An 11502-nucleotide genomic window follows, 5' to 3' on the forward strand; every position below is an offset into this window, starting at 1 on the left:
TGAACCTCCATGGCCTCCAAGTTTGAGAGAATTTCTTTAAACACTGTTAAGTGTTCGTGTACGACGCACCTTCCTCCAAACGATGAGCATAAAGACGCCGCTTCATATGCAACTTGCTTGTTAGAGTTTTCGACATACATATTTGTTCTAGCCTCTTCCATAATGCAATGGCGCTTTCTCTTTCATCACATCCTCGCAAAATTTCGTTGGACAAATGCGAGATGTAATTGTGTTAATGCCTTTCGATCCTTACGCTTCTTCTCTTCATCTGTTAATGTCGAAGGCATCTTATCTATCCTAGCAGGGCATCCTCTAGATCCATCTGCAAGAACGCTTGCATCTTAATTTGCCACAACACAAATCGGTGTTGCGATCCAACAATGAATTTCATACTTCAAAGACGCCATTACCGTGATCGAGATGAATAACCCTAAGCTCGATACCAATTTGAGAAAAAATAAAATAGAATAAAATAAATAAAAATAAAGAACACATAAATTTTACGTGAAACCCTTTCGGAAAAAAAACCACGGCGAGAGGAGAAGAAAATTCACTATGTCGAAAAATTTTTACTCAAATACAAGAGGAATAGACTATGTCTATTTATAGGCTTGCAAAGCCATATTCTAGTAGGATTGAAACACCTTATCTAATCAATATAAAATAGATGGAGTTTAATAAGGTTTAAAACCTTATTCTAAAATAAAATAAAAGAAGTCTAGTTCTATATGGATTTTACTTTTATTTTATTTTCCATCGTATTTTATTTAAATAAGAATTTGGGTCACTTAATTCTAACAGTTATGAACATAAGAAAATTGTGGAATTATGTGTAGTTATTCTGTAAACTTCGTTAACATCCTGTAACCCTGTTCCAGCTATGGATACGGGATTAGGGGTGTTACAAAGTTCATATTTCATCCACATTAACGATACAATTTCACACTGTATATCCTTTAATTTTCCAATGGAACTTTGTAAAAGAAATCAATACATGAGTGCAGGAAACATGTAATGCTCATTCAAGCTAGTCGGGTACAGAAATATATGTGTCAGCATTACCCGTTCGGGCTAAACCATTGATAACATAGAAAAATAGCCTTGCCAGGGCTATATATACATGTAAGGAGCTTTAATATCATTAAGAGTATTACCAGATCGTAAGGTGATAACATTTACATGCTCCTTTCCATCCTTTCGAGGATTGTTGTCCATATTGCTTGGGATTCTAGTACCAATTTGCCTTTGCATGTTGTTCATCATCTCCATCATTTGGTTCATTTGGTTTTTGATACTTTCTTTGAAATATGTCAATGTGTTTCTGGTTAAAGTACACTAGGTTGTACCTGTCAGATGTTCGTCTTCACTGATTGGATCTCTCATTCTATTCGATCGAGTCGTTGGCCACATACAGTATAGTCATTCCCCATAGATTTGTCTTGAGATCTTTGCATATGTGGAGGTTAGTAAGGAGGGTTTACTCGGTTTTACAATTGATTTCCGCATCCTTGAAGATAATTTTAAGATAATTACAACATTTGACCCTTCACTTTTTTTAAGATAATTTTCTAGGGTTTTTGTTTGTAAATTTATAAGTTTATTCAATTAATTGATTAATCAACGTATAGGACTTAATTGATTAATAATTAGATTATGGTACATTTACGATTTTTGTGAATAACAATAAATGAGACTTCAATTTAATGGTAAAGTACAATTGTGTTAAGTTGAAAAGGCATGGGTTGAAATTTTTGTATGTGTATATATTTTTATATGACATTTATAAAATGACAAAAATATGAAGGTATTTTCGTCTTTTTCAAATGAGTTGTTATTCGATTAATCCATGATACTAATTTAATTAGAGAGGCTTTATAATAAGCATAGGTAAAAGTTTAAAATGTAATTTAATAGGTTTAATCATGACTTCAACTTCTATGTTTTTAGATTTTTTTAAAAATTTAATCACCCTACTTTTAATTCAAGAATTTAATCGCCTCCATTTTGATTTAACTGTTCAATATTTAAATGTCTAATTTAAACATTAATTTACAATTGATAATGCATATTTAAATTTAATATAACTCAATTAATATTATTTTCATTTGGATTTTAATTTTTAAATAAAATAATTAAAGGATTAAAATTCTTGTAACTAAAAGAGAGGGACTAAATGTCAAAAGGCCAAAGAACACATGGATTGGAGGCAGAATTAGATCAATATAATAAAATTTTAAAAAGAATGTAACCTAAATGAAAAATGTGCTAAATTCAGCTACTCAAAACGTTAATCCGTGTTAAAAGAAGTAAATACGAAAAATACCGGTAATCAATTGGAAGATGCATTGTTGAACATGAAAAATGAGCTATTATATACCACAGAAATGTCTACTGGCTTTTTAACTGCAGAAAAACTACCAAAGCCAACAGCAATTATACTACCAGTCTCACATATACTGTATTTCGATGAGACAAAAAGAACCCTAATAATGAAAAAGAAAAACCAGCAGCAGTTGAATAATGAAGATTCTTAGTGAAACTTTTGAGTTAAGGGGTTCTGTCATCGTAGGCTCCTGGCGCGTAACGCAACTGGGTTCCATTCCAATACAGCATCCGGTCCCTGCAACAACACCACCCCCCATTATTGTAGCTTAATTTGTTTCCTAATATGATTCAGTATTTGAAGGGAAAATAACAACTTACGTATGTAGTAAATAACTTCCTTCCATTACTCGAGGGCAAGGCGGAGTAAGCCCTACCTGAAACACAGTAAACGCAAATAATAGTATAGGGAATAATGCAAAAAGGACTAAATCTACAAAAATCGCATGGTCTAGAGACCTTTTTATAGAATTTAACCCCCCAAAAATGTAAAGAACTTACAAATTTCTCGGCAATGTACTTGTTGCATGCATTGCAACGGACATTAACCGCCGGCAGACGATTCAAAAAACTGCGAGACATTGTATCATCATGTTCCACATTGACACTACAATATGTCACAATCAAGCACAAAGATTAAATTATAATTAACAATGAAATGTAGTTTGGGCGATTGTATTTTTGAATGCGAAGTATATCTTACGGATTGCGGCAGATAATTCCATTCACATCCGTACCTTCTACCTAAAAATTTGATGTAAAGTAAGCAAATTTGTGAATAAGTAGGAATCTATATCTACACTTCACCAGAAATCAACTAGTCTATATCCATTTATTTTCTGTTTTCTGTTAAATCCCACAAAGAACAGAAGCAAGAAATGAAGTTATATACATAGAGAGAGAGAAAGAGATGATGCATACACCGACAATGCAGTTGTCCATGGTGACCACGTGGTTTCCGCAAAAACGGCATAAGAAGAAACGACTTTGAGCATTCATTTCATATCTAACGCTGATTGGGTCAGGTTCAAGTTCAGGCTGAGGTTGAGGCTCTGCCTCTACCTCTGGCTTCGTCTCCGGCTCCGCCATTGGGATCGAAGAAAGAAGTGGTACGTTTGATTGTTTTGTGCCTGAGAGACTTGAGAGGGATAAGGAAATAGAGTAAAAACAGCAAGGCTCTAAGGTTTCTGAGATGGATTTAATGTTCTTCGAAAGAGATATGGGAATGATTCGTATAAACAATCAGATATGTGATTTTCAGTTATGAATCCCGCGGGAAAACACAACTAAAATTATCGTATATGATATCTTAGAATCAAGGTTGAATATTTTCTTTTGACTTAATATTTTCAACCACTTTTTTCGAAGTTCAAGTGAAATTTTAAATTATAACTCTAACCCCTATTTTGTTGCGGTTGATTAGCGAGAGAGAGATATCGGTTTCTTCTTATAATATTAGCGGTTCATCAGTGAGAGATACTGGTTTTACTTATCATATTAACATATCTTATTTCTATTCGAATCTAATCCAATTCAAACTATGAGTTTTAAATTTTACTCAAACTCATTTATATTTATCAATGATTAATCCAAACTCATTTTAAAATTTTAAAATATATATTTATATTATTTGTAATAATTATATATATTAATTATTAAAATTTTATATATATTACTATCTATTTAATTTTTATGTATTATAAATTATATAATATAAAACATTATAAACTAAAAATAAAATAAGTTGAGTCGGGCTTGGACATTGACTGTTCAAATTTGAACCTAAGTCATATTTTAAATAAACCTAATATTTTCACCTTAGCCCATTATCGTAATATTTTTACTCATATTCTCTTAAAAATTTATGGATCTTCGAACATAAAACAAATAATTTAACTCATGATTTATTACTTCATCATAACCAGATTAGTTTTTGTTATGTGATTCTGGATCCCTTTCCCTCATTAGAACTGTTCATACTTTTGCCAAAGTCCATTTTCACAACCTTGTCCAATCATAAATGTTAAAATTTACGTAAACTATTAATAAGCTTTTAAATGTAATCATTCTTATAACATTAATTTAGGATTATTTAATTATTCAACTATTAATTATTAATTATTTAATGACATAATAATGTGCATCTATAATATGTTAAATAGCATTGTCATAATGTTCAACATGCCACATGATAATTCCCCTATAATATTATGATTTTTAAAAATGTCTTTTAAAATTTAAATTACACTTTTGATTTTTTTTAAAATTTCTATCTAAGTTATCTACCTTTGAGAAGTTTACAATTTGGTCATTATGATTTATATTTTGTTTTGGCTTTCAGATTTCAGTTAGAATATCTTAGTTGGTTGATGTATTTTATAATAAACAGTTAAATATTTAATATTTTATCCAAATATTTTAAGTAATTAATTTTAACAGTTTTGATAATTAAATTTACTCAAATAAAAACTGAAGGCTTAGTCTTACTTCTTAATTTTTTAAATTTGAATGATTATTTTATTTGATCTTAATATATTTTAATATAAAATAATAAAAGAATTTATTATATTTAGAAAGCATTAGTAATGAAATGTAAATAGTAATAAAATAAGATTTTTAAACATAAAAATTAATTATCAAAATACAAATTCGCATACGGTGGTCCGCACATCTTTTAGAGAGTGTTTAGTAAGATTAAAAATTATTACTTTTTGTTAGAATGTAAGATTTCATGGGAGTTACTTTCTCACGAGCAATGAAAAGTGATATCCTTAATAATTGGTGAGAAAATTACTTTTCATGTAGATGGTAAGTAGAAAGACAAAATTAAACATTCTTTTTTTGCATTTTGGTTTTTAAGACTTCAATTCATTATTCCAAAGTAAGGTTTTTTTTTTTAGATTACTAGATAGATATCTATATTTTATTTTTTATAAATAAATTATGTTTTCTAGGAAAAAATATAAAAAACTTATAGAAGTTAGTAATTGACTGAAAAACAAGTCTATTCACAAATGATATTATATTATTCCAACAATAACATTGGCATCACCTACTCTAAAACACAAATTTTAAATTAGTTTATTGCCTAATTTTCTTATCAAGAAAGATATATGACATGCCACCTTAACAAAGCTTACATGAAAATTCTTATGCGTTAAAAATGAAAAATCTAATGACTATTAAAAAAATACCATACATATGAATCAAACTAATAATTAAAATTAGTATTAAGAGAATTTCAAACCATATAAGTAATATATGAATATACTTTTATACCTACAATGTAATGAGGAAAAATTACAAATTGTACATATTCACAATCTTTAATTAATACATAAGTTGTATTTTTTATGTATTCATATAATAGATTAGGTCAAAACCGAGAAAATCATAGTGGATTAATTCAAATGTTTTTAATAATAAAATGATTAAAATTAGTATAAAATTAAATTAATTAATTTATTAATAATAAAAATTATTTAAAAATATTAAAATACATTAATATTATTTTAATAAGAATAATTTTGTAAAGCAAATTTACCATATTAAAAAGTGTTGAGTGTACTAAACATATTAATTTAATTTTTCAAAATTTTAATAAGTACTTTCTAGTACATATCAAATGTTGTAAAATGATTTTTCAAAATAATATTTTCATCAATCACATTAGAAAACATAAAAAGCACCAAACATCCTGTAAGAATAAAAGCGAGTTCTTTTAGTTGTGCACACTTAAATACCCAATATTAATATTTATAAGTGCATGACGACTTTTATTCTCTTTTAATGAATTTATTTATTATCAATTAGTTAATTTAATCGATTTTTTCAATTTTTCCCAAGTGAATTTAAAGTTAAACTCCTATCTAATTGCAACGAATATGTGCCAGCAGCTTTATGGGAGTAGGGTTTTTTTTTTTAATTTTTAAAAATAAAATTAAAGTTTGAAGGATTCTACTAATATAAAAAATTAAATTAGAAAATTTAAAAGGATATATATAAATTAAATAAATATATTTTATAATTATTAAACCTGTAGAAGATTAAACATAACAATAGAATGATGCACGATTTCAGACAAATTACGCCAATATGCTACATTTAAACATTAGATTTCGATTATTTTACTAATAATTGGAAAAAAAATTATTTGGACTTTAATTTTTAAATCAGACAATCCAAGAATAAAATTTTTGGAATTAAAAACAAATGAAGAATTCAAAAATCCAAAGAGTACAAGGACTGGGGTTGAAATTAGACCGAAAGCTTTTCGCTAAATTGAGCAACCCCAGTGGTATTTTCGAACTGTCGTAAGAAGCAAATATATACTAAACAAATTGCATTCTTAACCAGGAAAAATGAGCTTCTATATACCAAAGAAATGTCTAGTACTGTGTGTTTATAGCATATCAAAGAAATTAGTTTCCCTGCACAAAAATGGTTAGCTTTGGCTATAAAACCCTTGTTTTTTAACTGCACAATCACATGCAAACCACCAAAGCTAACAGTCATTATACTACCAATCTCACATTTATACTGTATTTTGATGACACTATTCAGAGAACCCTTAAAAATGAAAAAAGAAAACCAGCAGCGACAGTTGTTTTTTTCCTTTAAGGGGGTCTGTCATCGACGGCTCCTATCGCCTGACGCAACTGGGTTCCATTCCAATACAGCATCCAGTTCCTGCAACCATCTTCATTTCGTAATATGATTCAATATTTGAAGGGGAAAAAAAAGAGAACTTACCGACGAAGTAAATAACTTCCTTCCATTATACGAGGGTAAGGTGGAGTAAGCTCAGTCTGAAAACAGTAAACCCAAGACCAACATATAGTCACTCAGATAGTGTTGGTAAATGATCATAGGAAAATATTCATGGTTGGGAAAAACCAACTTACAAATCTCTCCCCAACGGCTCCGTTGCATGCAATACAATAGACATTCACCGCTCGCTGATATAAAACTATCTTACTACGAGATATATCATCGCTTTCCACATTGATACTATAAATTAATATCAAACAAATTATAATTATTTTACCTTGATAGAAAAAAGAGAGCTAAACAATGAAATGTGGTTTCCAATGAGAAAGTATCTTACGGGTTGTGGCAGATAATTCCATTCACACCCGGGCCTTCTACCTGAAAATTTGATTCAATGTAAGCAAGCTTGTCAATAAGTGGGCAAGTTTCCAACAACAACAACAATAATATTTTTATCGATTAAATTCAATTTAATATTATTTGATATTTTTTTTAATCTAATAGAGTTATATGAAATTTAAATCGAATAATAAATAAAAAAACACAATCAAAATTAAATTAAATTAAATATTTAGAAGTGGATAGTCGAATGTGATATTTTTGGCCATCAAACAGATAATCATTCCGTTGATTAAAAAAATTGACATGTAGAAATAACCCATCACAATTAGCAGACTCATGGAAACTTGGCAATAAGATAATTTATTAACGAAAATGGAACTCAAAAGAAAAAAAAACATATCAAGGAGGAATGAAACAAAAAGAAGATGGGGTTTCTCAACCCAATCTGCTGGGTTCCTTCCCATCTCTGTACTGGGAGAAAAGGTTCAGGGTTTCTAATTTTGAGGAGAATTTGGTTTCTTTAGACGAGGAAGGAAAATGAGAAGAATGAAAAGACAGGGTAAAATGACGTCGAAAGGTGTAGCTGAGCTTAAAGTTTTGAAATTATACCTTTATTTTATAACTATGTTATTTTACTTAATTGATTTTTCGAATATTTGAGATGTAAATATTTAATTTAATTTAAACTCAAAAAAGTTATTTATTTATTTTAATTGACTAAAAAAATCAAACAACTCAGATAATTTAATTCAAATAATTGAACCATATAGAGAGAGAGAGAGATGATACACCAACGACACAGTTGTCCATGCTGACGACGTGGTTTCCACAATGACTGCATAAAAAGAAACGAGATTCAGTATTCATTTCATATCTAATGGTGATCGGAATTGGAAGCTCCAGCTCTGTCTCTGACTCTGATTGCGTGTATGACTCCAGGTCCGAGTCCCACCCTGAGTCCCACTCTGACGCTGGTTCTGTCTCTGGCTGCGACTCTGACTCTGACTCTAACTGCGGTTCTGGCTTCGATTCTGGTTCTGGCTCTGGTTTTGGTTCTGACTCTGGCTCTAACTCTGGATCCGACTTCGGTTCTGTCCCTAACTCTGGCTCTGTCTCCGGTTTTGGTTCCGGTTCTGGATCTGGCTTCGGTTTTCCCTCTAACTTTGGCTCTGCCTCCGGTTCTGGATCCGGCTCCGGTTTTGCCTCTAACTCTTGCTTCGGTTCTTGCTCTGGCTCTGACTCTGGCAGCGGGTCCGCCATTGGAATAGAAGAAAGAAGTAGAGGAACTGATATACCCTGATTGTTTGAGCTGAGTCCAAGAAATAGGCTAAGTTACAGTTATAAAGTTGAAGGTGGGAGAGAGGGGTAAAGAAATGGAGAAAAAAACCAAGAGCACTGAGGTTTCTTGATTGTGAGTTGTTACCTGTTTTTAACTTCCCAAATGGATATCAGATTCTTTGCAGCAAAAATGGGAATGGTACCACGTGATTTATATAAAGAAAATGGAAGCAGCAGAATGATAGCTTCTTTTTCGGTTATAACTGTCAACAGTGAGAGGGATTTATATACAGCCCAAGATGAACATTGGAGGGTCCTTATGTAGATGAAGTGGGTGGCTTTCAGCTCCAAGAAAGCTGGTGTCCTGCATTACTATCTCCCACTCAAATGTGAAAGGAACCGCCACTACCTTTGTTCCATTGCGTACCCTTGTATTCTGTAATTAAAGGGATTTATTGGACTGCTAGGAAAATGAGCTTGGAGCACTGCTGTAGTTGGCATTGCAAATCATAAGTTATTGACTGGTTCCATTAGGACCTTGACATGTTAGGTTCTTCCGGCATGGGTTGGTTCCAGTACCTACTGTGAATAGCAAGTGTTTATTGAGCTTCCAGGCTACAGAGTTTACTCCAGAAATTTGTTGCGGAAGTAGTGTCATTTAAAGCTGACAGACTTGGTTTAATCAAGGGAAGTTTTACTGATGCTAGAATGAAGTCTATTGGCTGATGACTCGTATTCTAAAATACCAGCAACAGTTAATCAAGAGTATGGCACTTGGATAGAACATTTGTGTTATATACTTCGGTTGATTAGGTGATAGAGATTACATCCTTTTTAATATATTTGGAGGCCTATACTTCCGTATGCATGTTTGAATATGTTTGAGACATACATGTTGGATAGAAATACTTTTGCGAAAATGAAGAATCCGAGTAGCGTAATCGATAAAAGGCTCTAATCAAAGCAAAGCTTTTCCGAATGCTAAAAAGTTTGAACAATTTCTTAACTCTGATATACCACAAACAGCTAAATCAAACTGGATTATAATACAAATGAGAGAGACTATATACAAGCCTAATGTGTGGATTGACATTATCCACAAGTAGCATTCTCAAGTCTCAATGCTTTCTGGAAAACCAAATTTCAGGGTTTAATTAATACCTACAAAACTAAGCTTCTATATAAAGGGACATGTATATATACATATGAATATAAGTAGCTTGATTCAAATATAGGGAATGTGATGTTGAATTGTACATTGTATCGGTTACTGGTAAAATGAGCAAATTATATACAAAACAAATTGCATTCTTAATAAGCTTTTGACTCCAATGCCCTGCACAAATTTATAAGAAAGGACGACAAAATCATTGTTTTTAAATGCAGAATCTCATGCCAACAGCAGTTATACTGCCGATCTCACGTTTACAGTATTTTGATGAGTGTTCATCGGACCCTAAAAATAAAAAATAAAACCAGCAGCGGTTGTTTTCCTAGTAGCAATTGCGTTAAACTTGGTGAACTTTCATTCAAGCACTGCCATTCTCGTAGGGCGCACGATGCAACCGAGTTCCATCCCAATACAGCAACTCGTCCCTGCAACCACAGCCATTTGCATTCAAAACCCAACTTTCTAATTTGATTGTCGTAGCTTTAGGATTCAGCATTTGAAGGGGAGAAAAAAGAAGCTTACGGATGAAATAAAATAATCTTCATACGTCGCAAACTCAAAACAGTAAACAGAAGATGAATATATTCGTTAATTTTATTAAAGGTGTAAAGCCATAGAAATAGAAAAATGTAAACAACTTACAAATTGCTCCCCAATGTGTCTGTTGCAATCATTGCAACGGACATTCAATACTGGTCGATCATAGAGATACCAATAAGACGGTAAAGGATCGGTCCTCACATTGACACTATGGAATTAATATCAATCATCCAAAAAGATTAAATTGTTTTCTATTCTTCTTTATTACACAATGGAATTAATATAGTTTGTGTTCTTGAATGACAAAGTATCTTACGCATTGTAGCAGATATATCTAGACATCGGCCCACCTATCTGAAAATTTGATCCAAAGTAAGAAAGTTTCAAGTTAAAAGGGAATATATTCATACAAGAAATCAAGAAGGTAGTATCCATAGTTCCATACATAATACCCGCAGTTGTACATGGTGACGATATGGTTTCTGCAATGGCGGCATAAGAGTAAACGATTTTGATTATTCATTTCATATCGAACGTTATCTGGAGCACCTGCAAACGACATAATGGGAATGGGTTGTTTCTGCTGAGTCCACGAAAGAAACACTCAAAGTGTATGTTATAAAGAAGATGAGAGTTGAGAGAGTGTGATAAAAAGAAAATGGAGAAAATTAAAAGCGACAAGACTGAGGTTCTTACCTGCTATTATCAAGTTGTGAAATGGAAGGGAATGCAATTGCAAGAGGAAGGAGATAAAGGAATGAATGGTTCCACCGCTTTTATATAAACAAAATGAAAGCAAATAGATTACTTCTTTTTCAGTTTTAACTGTCAAGACTGAAAGGGATCTCGCGGTGTTGGGATTTTTGACAGCAACAAAAAAGAAAACAGAGCAGAGGAAGAAATACAGAACACTGAATAAGGAAGCAAGAAAATTTTACTTGCTCACAAACGTGTTGCAAGGAAGCAATAACAGATATGCTTGTTCAGTGTCCTGTTTTTCTTTTTTTGCTCCGTTTTCT

At 31.6% G+C, this 11502-nt stretch overlaps 1 protein-coding gene and 1 long non-coding RNA gene across 2 annotated transcripts; both read right to left on the reverse strand.

Annotated features, from left to right (window-relative positions):
- Nucleotides 1-2548: 2548 nt before the first annotated feature.
- Nucleotides 2549-2989, reverse strand: LOC128290189 (uncharacterized). The gene is made up of 3 exons (XR_008279836.1): nt 2884-2989; nt 2704-2759; nt 2549-2620 (listed from the first exon to the last, which is right to left on the reverse strand). It is a non-coding gene; the product is annotated as an uncharacterized LOC128290189 (long non-coding RNA).
- A 3738-nt stretch (nt 2990-6727) lies between these two features.
- Nucleotides 6728-9199, reverse strand: LOC128291743 (uncharacterized). Its single transcript, XM_053026929.1, has 6 exons — nt 8918-9199; nt 8284-8803; nt 7490-7530; nt 7287-7392; nt 7135-7190; nt 6728-7071 (listed from the first exon to the last, which is right to left on the reverse strand). The coding sequence occupies exons 2-6, from the start codon at nt 8752-8754 to the stop codon at nt 6999-7001; spliced, it is 747 nt and encodes a 248-aa protein (XP_052882889.1). The 5' UTR covers nt 8755-8803; nt 8918-9199; the 3' UTR covers nt 6728-6998.
- Between the last annotated feature and the right edge of the window lie 2303 nt (nt 9200-11502).

The sequence above is a fragment of the Gossypium arboreum genome, chromosome 1, assembly GCF_025698485.1.
Source record: "Gossypium arboreum isolate Shixiya-1 chromosome 1, ASM2569848v2, whole genome shotgun sequence".
Taxonomy (NCBI): domain Eukaryota; kingdom Viridiplantae; phylum Streptophyta; class Magnoliopsida; order Malvales; family Malvaceae; genus Gossypium; species Gossypium arboreum.